The 18,976-nt window shown below is 36.1% G+C and overlaps 1 protein-coding gene across 9 annotated transcripts in view; it reads left to right on the top strand.

The window, feature by feature from the left end:
- KLHL13 (kelch like family member 13) overlaps positions 1 to 18,976 on the top strand; it is a gene marked incomplete at its 5' end in the record, with an annotated part of 324,985 nt that overhangs the window by 215,329 nt on the left and 90,680 nt on the right. For all 9 annotated transcript variants that reach the window (XM_081125982.1, XM_081125986.1, XM_081125985.1 and 6 more), the window contains one exon: positions 7,898 to 7,971. In XM_081125982.1, coding sequence (XP_080982108.1) covers positions 7,922 to 7,971 — 50 coding nt within the window. The remainder of the gene's footprint in view (positions 1 to 7,897; positions 7,972 to 18,976) is intronic.

An 18,976-nucleotide genomic window follows, 5' to 3' on the forward strand; every position in this document is an offset into this window, starting at 1 on the left:
TGAATGTTGGGCCTCCTGAAGTTGTCCCAGAGGCTCCTTATACTATTTTCATATTTTTGGATTCTTTTTTGTTTTTGCTCTTCTGGTTGGGTGTTTTTTGTTTCCTCATGTTCCAAATTGCTGATTTGATTCTCAGCATCCTCTACTCTACTGTTGATCCCCTGTAAATTATTCTTCATTTCAGTTTGTGTAGCCTTCATTTCAAATTGGTACATTATTATGTTATTGATTTTCTCAGTTATTTCCCTAATAGTCTGCTTAAACATCCTCATAAACAAAATTCTGAACTCTGTATCTGTTAGCTTGCTTGGATCTATTTCATTTAGTTCCTCTTCTAGAGATTTCTTCTGTTCTTTTTTTTTGTGATATGTTCTTTGCTTTGTGACATGTTTCTTTGCCTCCACATTTTGGCTGCTTCCAGGTGTTTGTTTCTATGTATTAGGGAGAGCTGCTATGTCTCCTGGAATTTGTAGAGTGGCTTTGTGTAGTAGGTGTCCTGTAGGGTCCAGTGGCTCAGCCTCCCCAGTCACCTGAGCTGGGCCTTCTAGGTGCTCCCTTGTGTGGGCTGTGTGCACTGTCCTGTTGTAGTTGAGCCTTGGTTGCTGTTGGTGTCACTGGGAGGAATTGACTCCATGGCCAATCAGCTGTGAGGACCAGCTGCAACTACAGCCAAAGAGCTGCTGTGCTGGAGACACTCCTATGGATCAGGATTTACTTCAGTGGGGCTTTGGTGTTCACCAAGTGCTCCCCTTGAGTGTCACTCGTGGATGTGGTAGGGTTGTAATGCAGTGTGGTCGAGTCTGACCAGCAGGTGCACTGTCTCTGGGGCCTCCCTGGAGGTGCAAAGTCAGCCTCTGCCAGTGTCTTGCCCAGGACCAGCCAGCATGAGCTACACAGCAAACTGTAGTTGGCTGCTACTTGTGCTGGGCTTGGAGGTGTCCAGGAGAGGCCCAGGTATGAACCAATGCAGGCTGCCGCTAGTGCCAGTCCTGGGGCCACTTGTCAAGCTGTATGGAGCATGCTGCTTCTTGTTTGAGATATTTTAGGAAAGTTCTAAGCATGAGGCTTGAGAGGCCACTTGCACAGGAAAGCCCCTGGAAATGGCTTGGATGAGCCTACAAGTAGGGAGGGGTGGGGCCTCCGGGAATCACCGGGGGGCGGGGCCAAAGGTGTGAGTCAGGGGCTGTTGATTCAAATATGGCGCCTGCCTGCCGGCTGTGTGGGGGGAGGACTCGCCAAAGGAGCAATGGCCTCTGCCCCTCTTCTGCTTGGGAGAAAGCTGCCCTACCAGCTCTCGCCCTGATTTCAGGCAAGTTAGTTCCTCCCCAAATGTCCCAGGTTCCTTTCAAGCTGCTGCCCGGTGCTGGGCTCAGAGGGAGTGCATCTGAGTGAGTCCGTGCCGGGCCCTTTAAGAGGAAAGCCTGGGGCTCCCTCAGCCACAGTCCCCGCTGGTTTCACAGCCCAAAGCTGTGGGGACGTCTCTTCCCGGCCCTGGAGCCCTGGGCTGGGGCCTGTTGTGGGGCTGGGACCCCTCACTCCTCTGGGAAACCTCTGCCCGGGGATGTCCCTCCCGGGTTTAAACCGGGGCACCGGGTGTGGGCCCACTGCCGTGTCTCCAGGATTCAGCCCCAATCTGCCCACATCTCCGCCCCTCCTACCGGTCTTCGTGCTTCTTCAGCTCCCTGGTTGTAGGGCTTCTGTTCAGCCAGATTTCAGGAGGCTCTGAGTGATGGTGGTTCTGTATTTTAGTTGTAATTTTGATGTAGTTGTGAGAGGTGGCGGGTGCAGCTGCTACCTACGCCACCATCTTGTTTTTCCTCCCAAAAGTTTTTAGTTTTGATGAAGTCCAAATTACATTTTCTTTGGTTGCTTATACTTTTGGTGTCATATTTATGAGTCCTTTGCTTATATAATGATTTACCTGTATGTGATCTTCTAAGAATTTTATACTTTAGCTCTAACATTTAAGTTTTTGATTCATTTTAGTTTTTGTATATAGTGTGAAGTGTCCAAATTCATTCTTTTTTTTTTGCTGCCCACTTGTGCCAGTACCATTTGTTGAAGAGACTGTTTTTTCTCTGTTACATGATGTTGGTACCCTCGTTGTAAATCAGTTGACTATAGAAATACGGCTTTATTTCTGAAACCTCAATTCTGTTCCATTGGTCTATATGCCTGTTCTTGTGTCAGCACCACACTGTGTTGATTACCATTGCTTTGTAGTAAGTTTTAAAATTAGGAAGTATTAGTCTTCCCCTTTTGTTCTTTTTTCCCCAATATTGTTTAGGCTATTCTGGATATATTGCAATTCCATATGAATTTTAGAATCAGCTAAAGAGTTTCTACAAAGAAGTCAGTTAAGATTCTGATTGGGATTATGTTAAATTTGCTTATCACTTTGGGGAGCATTGCATCTTAACAATATTAAGTCCATCAGTGAACATGGGATTAAAAAAAACTTATTTAGACCATATTGGATTTTTTCATCAATGTTTTATAGTTTTCAGAGTATAAATTTTGAATTTCTTTTGTTAATTTATTCCAAAGTATTTTTTATACTATTATTAATGGAATTCTCTTCTTTTTTAAAAAAATTCTGGCCCGGCCGGGTGTGGCTCAGTGATTGAGCGTCAACCTAGTATCCAGGCGATCATGGTTTGATTCCCAGTCAGGGCACATGCCTGAGTTGTGGGCTCGATCCCCAATGATGAGAGAGTCATTGATTGGCTGCCTAGCCTGCACCCCGGGCATGTGCCCTGACCAGGAATCCAACCCTGATCTCCTGGAACCTAGGTCGGTGCTCAACCACTGAGCCATGCCCAGCCGGGCTGGAATTGTTTTCTTAAATCCATTTTCACATTGTTTATTGCAAATGTATATAATTGGTTTTTATATATTGATATGATATCCTGTAACATTGATAAACTCGTTTATTAATTGTAATAGTCTTTTTTACTCAAATCTTTAGGATTTTCTATATGCAACTCCTGTCACCTGTGAATAATGATAGTTTTATCGCCTCCTTTCTAATCTGCACGCCTTTTTTTTCTTTTTCTTGACTTATTGTCCTGGCTACTACTTCCAGCATGTTGTGGAATAGAAGTGGGGAGAGCAGCACCCTTTTCTTGTTCCAGATCTTACGGAGTAGCATCCAAACTTTCATCAATAAGTATGAAGTTAGTTGTGGGTTGCTTTTTAAAAAAATGACATTAAATTGACATTTATCTTGATTACCAAGTTTTGGCAACCCCTTAAAATTTTGGGTCTGAGATATCACTCATTTCACATCAGTCCTGGTCCTACAGTTTAAAAAGAATTGCGGGGAACTTTTAAAAATGCTTAGGCATTCTGAATTCTTATTGATGTGCAAGTGTCTCTATATTCACTTTCTGTTTTAAGGAATACAAATCTGTAAATAGAGTTTCTGCATTCATTGTGGTGGTGAGGTTGATTTATGAAATAAGGTGCTATGATTCAATTAGAAGGACTTTGTACAAAGAAAAAGTCTTGGCTCTAGTTCAAATAATAAGTCAAATCACAAATAATTTCTACTTTAACTTTTTTGATTTATTAACAACTATGGGCATGAATATAAACCACAGGATGACTCCTACTGTGGCTATGAAAGATTGTATAAAGGGTAGAGCTACCTGTACTTCCTTTCATTTTGTTCATTTTGCTAAACTTATCTGTGATGGACCCAGAAAAACTATTATCTTTATCTGGGCCTCAATGCTCTTTTCTCATGAATTCCTTACACAGTAGAAGTTGAATCACCTAATTAGTAAAGTGAAAATTTATGTTGGAAAGGTTTTTGTCTGGGATGTTCCTTTCTGTGGAGTTCTGATTAGTGAATTGTAAACAGTTTTTGCCATATTTGAAAATCACTTACTAAAAAGAGGTAGAACTCTAGTACCTAGACTGTACTAAATGTGATCAAAACAGGTTTTTATTGGTTTCATTTGACCCTTGTGAACTGTGACTGAGTGGGATGTTAAACAGTATTGTATCTTTTAAAAGTTAATTCTTTGTCTTTTACATTTAATGTTGTAGAGTATGATAAACATTTAAGGAAGCATATTACAAGTAACTACAATTTTTTCTATGACTGTGGTACATTAATTACAGTAGACCTTAATTAAATAAGGGCTCTTAATTTATTAGCTGATTATGGGTGGAACTCAATACATTCTTCTCAGTCAGAATAACAAGTATTATATATATTATATTTTGCATATACTTTAGAAGTTTATGTTATATAGAAGTGAGTAGACTTTTTTCAGTTTTATTTATTATTTTATTTTATCTTATTTTATTTATTGTTGGAAGTATTACAGATGTCCCTTTTTCTCCCATTGGCCCCTTCCACCCCGCCCCTCCCCCCCTCCCCAGTCCCTCACCACACTATTGTCTGTGTCCTTGGGTTATGCATATATGCATATAAATTCTTTGGTTAATCTCTCCCCCCAACCCCCCAACCTCCCAACCCCTGACTTTCGCTCTGAGATTGTCAGTCTGATCCATGCTTCTATGTCACTGAATCTATTTTGTTCATCAGTTTATTAAGTTCTTTAGATTGCACATATAAGTGAGATCATGTGATGTTTGTCTTTCTCTGACCGGCTTATTTTGCTTAGTATAATATTCTCCAGGTCCATCGATACTGTCCCAAAGGGTAGGAGTTCCTTCTTTACAGCTACATAGCATTCCATGGTCTAAATGTCCCACAGCTTTTTTATCCACTCATCTACTGATGGGCACTTGGGCTGTTTCCAGATCTTAGCTATTGTAAATTGCACTGCTATAACATAGGGGTGCATATATTCTTTCTGATAAGTGTTTCAGAATTCTTAGGACATATTCTTAGAAGTGGGTCAAAAGGCAGTTCCATTTTTAACTTTTTGAGGAACCTCCATACTGTTTTCCATAGTGGCTGCACTAGTCTTCATTCCCACCAGCAGTGAACCAGGGTTCCCCTTTCTCCACACCCTCGCCAACACATGTCATTTGTTGATGGGAGCCATTATGACAGGTGTGAAGTGATACCTCATTGTGGTTTTAATTTGCATCTCTCTGGTGATTAGCAACACTGAACATTTTTTCATATGGCTCTTGGCCATCTGTATGTCCTCTTTGGAGAAGTGTCTATTGAGGTCCTTTACTCTCATCAATGTGAATTCTTCAAAATTTGCTTACAAAAATTTGTCAAAAATATAGTCAAAAGTTTTAAATATCTTTTATTCATATTGACCTAAGTTATTTTGGAAAATTATTAATACTTTTTCTTTTTAAAGAAATGCCATACTGAATTTTTCTCTGGCAAAGAAATACTTTATTTTTGCTATAATTTAGATGGTGCCTGGTGTTTAGTGCATGGAGTTCAGATTTCAGCTATAGGTTGATTCAAAAACCAGAATTCTCCAGCTAAAGGCCTCTTGTGCAAAGATAATACAATGATTCAAACTTTACTTTTACAACACTAGAAAAAATAATGCAATAAAAATGCTACATTGCATCTAGATTTTTCTAGAGTTACTTGGAACTTGATATTTCCATTATGTTGGAAATGTAGGCATTTTTGTTTTAAGATAGCTCATGAACCTCCTTTTGCTTGGATAAACAGCTTTCTGTTAAGATGATTACTGTAATATAAAACCACTTAAGAATTTTGCCCTTTGTAACATGGAGGACAAATTGAATTATGGCCTGTGACCATGGAGATGGGGAAAAATACCAACAACCTTCACCTTGCTTAAACTCACCCCAAACTGGAAGTTTTCACAGATGAGCCCAATTAATTTCCTTCCCCAGTAAAATGCACAATAAATTTTTGTTTATCTTCCCTTAACTTCTATATAGATTTCACTTGAAAGTTTTTGTAAGCTTTTTCTCCTTCTCTTTCATCATCTTTCTCTTGTTTGTGATACTTTCATGGGAATATAGGATTTTCCATGCTAAATAGGACCTAAGCGATGTCTATTATCTTTTGTAGGTAAAAATGTGAAAAAGAACAATAAAATATGTGACTAATTTTTCTTTAACTTGGCTGCAGATTTTGTCTCAGTTTCAAACACACACACACACACACAATTGAGGTCAAAATCTTAAATTTTTTTTTCCAATTAAAATTTACATTCAAAGTTATTTTGTATTAGCTTCATGTGTGGAGCATAGTGGTTAGACAATCATATACTTTACAAATATTCCCCTGATATTTCTAGTACCCACCTGGCACCATACATGCTTATTACAGTATCATTGGCTATATTCCCTATGCTGTACTTTACATCCCCATGACTGTTCTGTAACTATCAATGTGTACTTCTCAATCCCTTTACTTTTTTCTTTTTATTTTTTTTATTAGAAATGTTTTATTTTTGAAACTATTACAGATGTCCTCCATTACCCTTTCTTTGCCTCCCTCCATCCAGCCCCCAACCTCTCCCTGCCTTCCCCTTTACTTTTTTCACCCAGTCCTCCAACTTCCCTTCCCTCTGGCAACCATCAGTCAGTCTGTTTTCTGTATCTTTGAGTCTGTTTCTGTTTTGTTTGTTCATTTATATTGTTCTTTAAATTCCATATATAAGTAAAATCATATGATATTTGACTTTCTCTGACTGATTTCACTTAGCTATACCCTCTAGATACATCCATGTTGTCACAAATGGTAAGATTTCACTCTTTTTTATGGCTGAGAAATATTCCATTATGTATATGTACCACCACTTTTTTATCCACTCATCTATTGATGGGTACTGACTGGGTTGCTTCCATATCTGGGCTATTATAAATACTGATGCAGTGAACATAGGGGTGCATATATTCTTTGAATTCGTGTTTTGGGTTTCTTCAGATATATACCCAGAAGTGCAATCACTTGGTCATAAGACAGTTCCATTTTTAATATTCTGATTAGCCTCTATACTCTTTTCCATAATGGCTGCACCAATCTGCAATCCCACCAACAGTGCACTATGGTTCCCTTTTCTCCACATCCTCAACAGCACTTGTTGTTTGTGGACTTATTGATAGTAGCTATTCTGACAGGTGTGAGGTTATACCTCATTGTAGTTTTAATTTGCATCTTTTTCATCATCAGTGACCTTGAACATTTTTTCATATGTCTATTGGCCATCTATATGTCCTTAATTAAATATACATTTTTGCTTCCCAATGTATTTGAAATTAATAGAGTACATTAAATATGCTCTACATCTACAACACAGAGCAATCACATTACTAAAAACCAGTATATAAAATAAAGCTTAGTTTACTACAAACTTACCTGCTCCTTTACCATAAAAAGACAACAGGCACAACCAAAACAAAAATTCAGTGCAGATCAGGAGAACAACACTTTTACCTGCTCTACCTACTTTATGTCTTTAGATTTCAAAATATTATACGGTTCTAGACTTAATTTTGACCAACCACTCCTAAAATTGTGGGCCCTGCTTATGGGCTTCTCAGGCCTTTAGTCCCCCTGGCAAAATGGAAATTAGTCCTGTCTGTATCTACTTGGCAAATGTTTGCCTCAACTCTTTGCTTTAACTTCTCATCTAACCCAACTTCACACTGACTCTTCAGTTCCGACTTTCATTTAATCCAACTTTTGTATACTTGGTTGTTTTTCGACGGGTAATAGCTAGTGATTTCACATGAAATTTAGTCAATACTATTAAATGACTCAGTGTGGCATTTTGTAGATATTTAGACTATTACAGATTTAATTTCTTAATTTCCTTTATTTTCTAAGTTATCATATGGACATTAGGTACATGGACATATATTTTGCATTTCTATCACAAAACATGTAAAATACTACAAAGGTGGCATAATTTGAAAATTCTAGTATTGATTTTCATAGTAAATATTCACTTCTTTTCCTCCTGAACAGGCCCTTATCTAACTTGTGGAGGTGATGGATCATCTGCATCTAGGGGAATCGGTTGCCGCAGTGCTCCGTAACAGGTATATTTATGGAAAGGGTTTTCCTTATAACTTACATAATGTATTTCCTGACTATTTATGTACCTAACATAGTTGCTACTCAATAAGTATTTGTTGAATATCTGTCATGAAATAAAATATTTGCTATATGAACGAATAAAAGAATGATTTACAAAGAAAGGGAATGAAGAGCATGTTAGTGATCATGCACCTCTCTGATGATTAGTGACCTTGAGCTAATTAAAAAATATAATTAGAAATCATAATTAGTATAAATTGTTAACACTTGGAATTCAGTCAGTGGAGCTATTGATTGCAATTTTAGTTTTAAAGCATATCAATGAATTAATACAGGTATCCATTGCTTAAGAATAGATGTCTCAACAAGTATTTTTTAATAGTATTGCTCTGTGATTGTGTGTACATTTCTGTTATTTAAATATCCAATTAGTCTTACCACTATGCTCTACACCTGAAAATAATACAAAATTATATTGACTATCAACTGTAATTGAAAAACAATAAAAATCCAATTAAAACTTTTCCAGGGAGTCATGAGAAATTCAGAGCTTCCTCTGACAATTTAGAATTTTAAACTCATGGTTCAAAGAGACATAGCCTTTGCTTTGTAAGTATGGAAGAGTATCCCTTATTCCCAATAGTTTAGTTGTATGATTTGGGTGAAACATTTGAAATAATGTGCTGTAATTGTCTATATCATGGCTCTGATACTTAGTGGTGGTATAGTCTTAGGCAAATTTCTTTTCTTTTTTCTTTATGTTTTTATCAATTTCAGAGAGGAGAGGAGAGAGAGAGAAACATCAATGATGAGAGAGTCATTGATTGGCTGCCTCCTGCACGCCCCCTATTGGGAATCAAGCCCACAATCCAGGCATCTGCCCAGACTGGGAATCCAACCGTGATCTCCTGCTTCATGGCTCGATGCTCAACCACTGCACCACGCTGGCTGGGCTTGAGCAAATTTTTTAATTGCTCTGTGCCTTAAGTTCCTCATCTATGAAATGGGGATAATAATAATATCTACATCTCAGGATTGTTTGACATTAAATAAGTGTCTATGGTGTGTATGTGGAGAGAGAGTGAGAAGAGAGAGAGCAAGCGAGAGTGCACTTGGCAAATAATACATGGTATATTGGTGCTAGTATTGAAATATAAATGTGGGATTTAACTAATTTGAAAATACAATAATTGTGTTTTTGATATCTAAGTTACTTTAAAATATAAGTGTGTCTGGAAAGAAAATTAAAGGAGGGGAAAGGTTGAAGTAGGAAGTGGACATATATAAAGTCATTGTTATTTATCAGATACTATACTAGGAATTTTACATAATAATCTCATTAAGTAAATATCATATGAAGAATGACTATTTGTTGGAATGTATTATCTCAACTGTGCAAGGGACTGTAAGGTAGACTTGCTCAGAGAAACAGAAAGCAAGAAAATCATAGCAGGAACAATGTATGGGCATGTTGGATGAAAAGATAGAAGAGAATAATAGTTAAGAGACGTTGAATTTGATGGGGAATTAAGTATGCAGATTTCAAGCACTGCTGAATAGGAGGGTCTGTACCACACATTTAGAAAAGGAAATGGTAGGACAGGGTCTAGTACATAACTGAAGTGGTTATAGCATGCTTGAATTTGTTTTCATTATTTTTATTGAGGTATAATTACATACAGTAAAATAAACATTTAAATATACATCTTGAACATTTTTTATATATGCTCACATCCAGGTAACCACAATCCAGGTCAAGATATAAAACAATTCCATCCCACCAGAGAATTCCCTTGTGCCCATTTCCAGTCCATATCCCCTCCACTCCTACTAAAGGAACCACTATTCTGACTTACATACCTTGGATTAGTTTGCTTGTTCTTGAACTTCATGTAAATAGGCTCAGACACTGTGTATTCTTTTGCATATGGCTTCTTTCATTCAAAATAATAATGTTCTTGAGTTTATCACTGCTGTGGTTATCTGTAGTTCCTTCTTTTTATTGCTGTGTAGTATTCCATTGTTTAAATGTACCACAATTTGTTCATCCATTTTCTTGCTAATAGTCATTTAAGTTCCATTATTTGGCTATTACAAATAAAGCTGTATTGACATTTTTAATAAATCTTTTTCTATCCATATACACTCATTTCTTTTTTATATGTACATGGCAGTGGAGTTGCTGGGTCGTAGGAGATATATATTTAATTTATTTATCATTAATAAAAACTGCCAAATGCTTTTCTGAAGTGGTGGGACCATTCTCTGATCAGTAATAAGTGAAAATCCTCACTAACTCTTGATATTGTTAGTCTCTAATTTTAGCCATTCTCTTGGGTGTCTAGTAGTTTCTCAGTATTGTTCACGCTTTGCATTTTTTTTTTAATCAGGTGTAATGGAGTATGCTTTTGTATGCTAATTATCCACTTGCATATCTTTTAGAAATAGCTGTTCATGTCTTTAACTGTATCGTGATTACCAAAGGGAAAGAAGGATGGGAGAGGTAGGAGAGGGTAAAGGGGGAATAAATGGTGATGGAAGGAGACTTGACTTGAAGTGGTGAACACACAATACAATATACAGATGCTGTAGCATAGAATTCTGCACCTGAAACCTATATAATTTTATTAATCCATGCCACCCCAATAAATTCAATAAAAATTTAAAAATTAAAATATAGGTTGTACTCTTTTTGAGTTTTAAAATTTATTCTGGATATTTAGATATATGTATTATGAATATTTTCTTCCAATTTGTGGCTTTCCATCCCATAGTCTTATTTGTGTCTTTTGATGAGCAGGAGGGTATTTTTTTTTTTTTAATGAAGGTCAATTTATCATACAGTATTTTTATTTTATGCTCAGTACTTTTTGCATTTTGTCCAAGAAATCTTTACCCTCCCAAATTTCAGGCTTTCTTCTGGAAGTTTTATGGTTTTAGCCTTCATATTGTAAGTGCATTCTTGACTAGAAACAAAAGAAATAAACTTATGGCCTAGATTTCACATAGAATCTAGATAATTAATAAGAACACTTTATAAAAGAAAAGTCTTTTTGTCCTTTTAATTCTAACTTAATGACTTTGTAAATGACATGGTAACTGAACTGTAACCTGAGTGATACTTGTTGAGCCATAGGGAACTAATCTTAGGACTCCTAGTTTATAACACAGTAACTTTTGATTTCCTACTTTTATAATCTTTCTTATTATAAATAAGACTCCTTGGAAAGAAACTGATAATTCTGATACTAAATAAACTGATCAAGAGCCTAGAAAATGATTGACAATTCTCCAATTTATTTATGATGCTGCCTAATTCAGATATCAAAACCTGAGAAAAATGTTGCTTGTTTGCATACACAAATTATGGACCAATTTTGAATTTTAGATAAAATGATCTGGTGGAAACACTGTGCAATATACAGGTCTCGTAACATAGAAACCCACACCTGAAACCTATATGATCTTATTAACAAATGTAAACCCAATAAATTTAATAAAAAGTATATTTTTACTGCAAAAATAAATAAACAAATAAATTTAAAAATACAAATCCAACACATTTAAGAATATATGAAAAGAATTAGCTGTTTGTGACCAAGAAAGTTTTATCCCAGTGTGAATGCTTTCATACTATGAAGTTATTCATGCTGCATCCTGTCCATAGTTTTAAGGGAAAAAGAGGCAAAAAGTAAATGCTGGAAGTGTTTGAAAAACTCAATACCCATTTTAAGAATTAAAAAGTTAGTGATAGAAGCTTGCTCTCTTAACAAGAAATATATATATATATATGATCTGAAACCAACAATCCAGCATCATACTTAATGGTAAAATGTAAAAGTTGTTCCTTAAGCAGCAACAAAACCTATAGCCACCATTATTTATATATCTATAAATTCCGGCCAATGTCAATAAAGGGACGTAGTTAGTGGAAAAGAGGGGACAAAAAATGATCAAGTTTTAGAATCATGTACCTACAGAAGCTGAGACTTAAAAAGAACTTCTTAGTTGATAGACTTTTAATGAGTTCTGAAAAGTAGTTGGATATAAGATAAAAATTAAAAACCAATAGCATTTATATCAAATGTGATCATTTACAAGATGTAATGGAAAACAATTCATTTACAAAAGCCATAAAACATAAATATGTAGTAATAACAAAAACATGTCTATGACCTATGTGATGAAAATTTAAAAATTTGAGTGAGAGACAGGTAAGAAGATATTTTAAAAATAGAGAGACATACCATGATCCTGGATTTAAAAACTAAATTTTGGGAAGTGGTAAACTTCCCAAATTGTTGTATAGATCTAACACAGATTTAATAGGATATTTAAAATTTTGACAGTGATTATTCAATAAGATAAGGAATGTATTAAAGAAGTATATCCCCATTGCTTAACATACAATGTCTGGCATGTAGTAATTGCTTCTCAAAAATCTAACAATTTATTCTGTTTATTATTCAACAGACATTTATTGTGTAATTGATAAGAGCTAAACACTTTCATGTCCTAAAATATGATGAAAAGTAATGAAAGTTTATTCTCATTGAGCTTGAATTTTTATGTAAGTATTGGCAGGGTCAGATTAAAAATACCAAATATATGTATAGGAGAAAATTGCTATGAAAAATTAATAAAGCAGGTAGAAAGATAAGAAATTAAGGGTGGCAATGCAGAATAACATTAACCTCTTACTAGTCTTAGATGTTTTTTGTCTTGCAACCTATCATTAATCATCTTTACTCTATTTGAAGTTTTATTCCAGTGATTTATGAGGTACAGAGAGAGGCCAGCTATATGTGGCTTGCTTTGCTGCAATTAGCATCTTGATCTGAGCATCATGCTTATGCACACATGATGGTAATGTCTGGGAGGAGCACCTTGTGGAAAAAGTTACCCATTTGGTGTTGCAGTGGTGGAGTTTTCTGATGTTCCTAGCTCTATTAAGGATTTCTGCAATAATGTATGAAGCTCTGACAGTGTTCAAGTTTTCTAAAAGTATTCTTTGACAAATAAAACATAGCATAAACTATTGTCTGCTATTTGTAATACAGGAAAAAGAGTGCCAAACACAATATAATCAGATTTTCATCCTTTAACAAATATTATTATATATCACTTACTGTGCAAGATATTAGGGATATAGCAATGAATGGTGATACATGGTTCCCTGACAGTTAGGTGGCTATTATAGTAGTCAAAATAAGGAATGAGGAGAGCAGATGTGATAGCAGTGGAAATGAAGCAGACGGGAGGGGATGGCATCATGAAATATTTAAGAGTAAATGTGACAATATTTGGCATTCAACTAGATTCTTCACACTCTAGTCAAAGTGATCTTTTAAAATTGCTGATCTAATAATGATGCCCAGATTGCCCTTTCCTTCCTCTGACTATCGAAATCCCACCTGTTCTTTAAGACCCAGATCAAATTCCATGTCCTGCCTAAAGCCTTCTGTGATCAATCCAAGCAGATTATCAGGAGGGTCTCTTGCCTCTGAGGTGTTTTACCCCTGCAATGATTTTTATCACATTTGGCTCTGCATTTAAGTAATTTGAACTTGTCTTTGCTTACAATATCATTAAGGGAGCTTTTTCAGAGAGCTGTATCTAAGACATATTTATTTTATATCATATGCTGTACAGGATTTTGTGCATAATAGGCATTCATTAAAATTTTGTAGCCCTGGCCAGTGTGGCTCAGTTGGTTGGGCATTGTCCCGTGCACTGAAGGTCACGATTTGATTCCCAGTCTGGGCATATGCCCAGTTTGTGGGCTTGATCCCCAGTAGGGAGTGTGCCGGAGGCAGCCATCAATGTTTCACTCTCACATTGATGTTTCTCTCTCTTCTCTCCCTCTCCCTTCCTCTCTCTCTAAAACATCAATGAAAATATTTAAAATAAATAAAAAAATAAAAATTTGTAGAAGTTATTACATTTATCAGCAATTATTTGTTACTGATCATTTTATTTGGTTAAATTGTTTAGGGTAATTTTTTTTTCCCCAAGTCAACTCTTACTTATAGTTACGTAACTGAATATTAAATGATAGTCATTAAAATTGTAAAATAGACTAATGAAATTTACTACAGATTCTAGAAATAAGCTCAGACTTTTTTACCAATGTAATATATAATCTCTCCTTAATAGTGTATGATATCAAGGGAATGCAGAGCTTTGAATCAGGTCATTTGATATTTTAAAATATTGAGCCTTTACTATTTGTTAAACACTGTCATAATCCCTAAAATTTAAGGATTGGAAGATCCTAAGCTTCCTTTTAGTTTTAAAAGTCTGGAATTATATCTTTAAACTTAAGCACATAGTAGATGATAAATAAACACATCTTAGATTAAATTTGATGATGACCAGTCATTGAGGATAAGTCCTTTTATTATAGTTTTCATAATTTGGTTTAATAAACTTTTTCTGAATGTTGAATTTTTTAAAAAAGTATTGCATTTATTGGGGTTATGGCTCTATGAAACTTCAATGAAGATATGTTTGTTTTGTGTTTTTTAAAGATTAAAACTTATGAGGATCTAGTTTTACCTTTGCTGAAGTAAGAGAGGCAATGATTATAATGAGGTCAAACCTTGGGCTAGAGGATCCCTATAAGGATTATAATATAAGAGAGCAACACATGAATTTCTGAGGCCAGTTACACTTTATACAATGGACTTTTATTTTGGCTCAGACATTCTGTAGGGTTTTGTTACCCATTATTATTGTCCCAATATATTGCAGTAAGGTATATGTGCAGTTTATCATTTGTTCCTCTCACTGAAGAGTTACATGTTTTCATACAAAGGGCATGGACTTGTTAGTAATGTTGCATTTAGAAAATTTTCCAGACCACAAAAAGCATTTCTGTTCCTGGGGAGAGGAGTGACCACCCTGATTCTCCTTCCTCTACCTGTGTCTTAAATGTTGCTATTCATAATTCTGTACATATTCCACACATTCTTTCTGGGTAATCTTATCTACAGCCATTACTTATATTCCAAACTACATGCTGAAGACCTTCACATTTATATTTTGAGTCTAAGACTTTTTCCTAAGCCCCAGACTAAAAGGTTCTTTATTTCTTCTCTCCACCAGTTTGTTTGTTTTGACTTTACAAGTAATGCATATTTATTATAGAACACTTAAAGTAGAAAATTATATATATGCAGGGAAAATAATTACCTAAGGTAATCTCTATTAACCCCTTGGTACATTTTCACTCTAGTTTTTTGATGCATTTTAAAATGTATCTGAAGTAGCAATTATTGTACATGATTTGGTTATAGGGTTGTGGTTAAGAGCAGAGGCTTTGAGGTCTGTCAAATACACGTTCAAATCAAGTTCTGCTACTTACTAGCTGTGTGAACTTTGGAAACTTTCTTAACCTCTCTGAGTCTGTTTCCTCACCTATAAAATATAATAATATCACTGTATGGAATTGTTCTGAGGATAAAATAAAATGTTTGTAAGATAGTCATGTTCCTGGCTCATGTTAAATACTCAAAAAATGGAAACACTTATTGTTTTATTATACTGTCTGTCTGTATTGTGCTGTTTTTCTTAGTTATATCATTAGAATTTCACATGTCAGTAAAAACTTGCAGTAGCCCTGGCCAGATGGCTCAGTTGGTTGAGTTGGTTGGAGTGTCATCCTGTACACCAAAATATAAAAATAAAAAAATTGTTGTGTGTTCCATCCCCGGTCACAGTACGTATGGGAGGCAACCAATTGATGTTTCTCTCTCACAACGATGTTTTTTCTCTCTCTCTCTCCCTTCCCTTCTCTCTAAAATCAATAAAAACATATCCTCAGGTGAGGATTAAAAACAACAACTTGTAGTAGATATAATATTTCCAAAGTATAAACTATTCCATGGTACAAATGATTTCTTAATATTAAGTATTTAGGTTGAATCCACTTTTGGAGTATTAATTATAACGTCTTCCATATCTATCATATTTTCTCTCCTTGCTTTAATATTTATTATCTTTTTTCATTTCTATTTAATGAATTTGTTTCATACTGTTTCAAATCTTATCTTTACTCCCTCTGATGTACATTTTGGTTGTTACTCTGGCTTAGTTTCTTTGCAGTTGACCAATATAATTTATAGCTTTCCTCAGCTGATCTTGTTATCTTATTTGGCTTCCTCTTGCTGCTTTATTGAGGCCATGTTTTCTTATTTTCTTGAATGTGCCAAAGGCTTTCAACATTGTTTTCTGGCTCCTATGTGAAAGCATTTGCAGAGTGTTCTGCTCTTTCTCTGAGTCTTTATGATGACAAATCTCTTTTTCCTTGTTTTTCTATACATTTCCATTTGCTCTGTGCTAGTTGTTTTTTGATTTGTTTATTCTCAAAGGAAGAAGGAATTCTGAATGTCATTTACACTGGTCTTTCCCTTTGTCTGAACCATTTCTTTCCCATGGTCTTTGTGTGACTGGTTCTTTTTCTTTTTAGATCTCCACTTACATGTTTCTCCTTTGAGAGATTTTCTTTGACCACCCATTCTAAAGTGCACCATCTGTTTGGTGTCACACCACCTAGTTTAATTCTCTGCATAAGACTCATCACTATCACTATTAGATATGTTCCTTCTTTATTTTTTCCTTCCTTTTTGTTTAATTTTTATCTATCCCCTTTCACTAAAATAGAAGCTCTAGGAGGGTAGAGATCTCATTTGTTTTGTTGATTGCTTTCATTTTAGCACCCAAAACCATGTCTGGTACATATTAGTTGCTCAACAAATATTTGCTGAATGAACAGATTAACTATTGACCCTCTCTCTGTGCTGTTGGGTACTAACCCAACCCCTTTCTCAGACTTTTACCCATGAGTTAATACTGATAGAAATAAATGGTTAAAAAATAAATAAATGGGGGAAAAGAGACAAATCTTCCTTACAGAAGAATCCCAAATTTTATAAATGTATATGTGTAGTAAGTGTATGTTTGTATGTATTTCTCCCCCTCCAAGAGATAGAACTTCATCTCCCTCTCCCCTTGTGTTTAGACTTAATGATTCACTTCCAGAGAAAAGAGTGTGAAAAGGGAATAAAAGTACCTTTGCAATGAAGAAATCTGGCAAATTTCTACCTGTGGTAGGCAGAATAATGCCCACCTCCCACAAATGTATACATCCTAATCCCCAGAATCTATGACGGATACTGTACATAGCAAAAAGGACATTGCAGATATGATCAAGTTAAGGACCTTGAGATGGGGAGCTTATCCTGGATTGCCCATGGGGATCCAATGTAATCACAAGGGATGTAAGAGGAATCAGTCAGGAAAAGGAGATGTGACGATGGAAGCGGAGGTTGGAGTGATGCTCTTTGAAAATGTAGGAAGGTACCACAAGCCATAGAATTCAGTCGGCCTTTGGAAGCTGGAAAAGGCAAGGAAAGAAATCTCCCCTGATGAATTCTGGACTTCTTGCCACCAGAGCTGTAAGTTAGCAAATTTGTGCTATTTAAGGCCACTAAGTGTGTAGTGAATTATTACAGCATAAAGAAATAAGAAATGAATATACCATGTTTCCAGAGGCTTGCCCATGTTACAGGAGTTGTCATTTCTGACTTAATATAAACACAAGAGAGGTATCAGCAGTGGTGATGGTGGTCTGAAGGGGACGTACCATAGAAGGGAATGGCCCCTTTGCCAGATCTCTGTTTCTTTGAGGGAGCTGGTTTTTCTCACTTTTTGTCTACGCAATATTTAGCAGGAAGTTGAGGGAGGCATATTATTTAAAATTGGACATTCATGTATTTAACTTGAAGTTTTCCAAACATACTGTGTGCTCATGGTGAAATAGTTGGATAGTACAATCCCACTGCTCTGAAAGCACTGTTAATATTTTGAAGCTGGTACAACATACAGCCCCCCTGCCCAGTGTTGTAAACACAATGTGTCCAAAACCATCTAGTCTTATTCCCCAGTACCAGCCTCCTTATCTGTAGTCTTGGCATCATTTAACGACACCGCCATTCACTCAGTTACCTGAGTCAGAAGCTTGGGTCTCATCCTGGACTTTTCCTTCTTCATCATCACCACTCATATTCAGTCAGTCACCAAGTCCTATTTCTCCCTCCTAACTGTTTCTCTGATCTGTTCCCCCTGCAGCTTTATTCTTATTGCCACCTTCTTACTTCAGGCCTACATAATTTGTCACCTAGTTCATTATATCATATCCTTCTGAGCTGAATTTTTGCTGCTAGTCTTAGCTCTTCTCTGCCTCCTTCCCCCTTTCTAGTCCATCCCTCCTATTGCAGCCATTATGGCCTTTCTGAAATGTAAATATGTTCATATCATTTTCTTGTTCAGATTTCTTCAGTGGCTTGCAGTGTGGCAAGACTTTTCATGTGGCTCCTCTCTACCTTACCAGCCTCATCTCCTGCCTAGAACATGTGTTGCTTTCTCTCCCCCCCCACCAACAGTGGAAGGTGACATGTTTCTTCATATTTCCATCCTTCTTTCTGGTATGCCTTTCATCTAATTCTTGGCCTAACCAACTTCTGTTTATCAAGGCCCAGCACAGATATTACTCCTCTGTGAAACTTTCACTGTTGTGTATCCCCTACCTCTGCCAAGCAGAAGTAAGTGTTCCTTTCGTATGGCTCTCATAGGATCGACTCTTATTTTTATGGTGGTTATAGTGGTGATTGAAGTCCCAACAGTAGTAACAGTTGTATTGGCCACAGTCATTATGATAGGTAACTCTTAGATAGCATTAGCATTAGCAGGTTCAAACCTTTTATATATCTATTCATTTATCTTAGTCTCATAAGAACCCCATGAAGTAGGTACTATCATTATTCTCATTCTACAAATGAGGAAATTGAGGCACAGAGTTTAAGTAAGTTGCCCAAGATTACACAGCTAATAAGCATGGATGCAGGTTCAAACACAGTAAGTTCAGCTCCAGAGCCTATGCATTTACCTTATGCCTGTCTTTCTCCTTCCCTGGGTTGTGAACTCCCCAAGGATAGAAGTTTTGAC

Source organism: Miniopterus schreibersii, assembly GCF_964146895.1.
Source record: "Miniopterus schreibersii genome assembly, chromosome: X".
Lineage (NCBI taxonomy): Eukaryota > Metazoa > Chordata > Mammalia > Chiroptera > Miniopteridae > Miniopterus > Miniopterus schreibersii.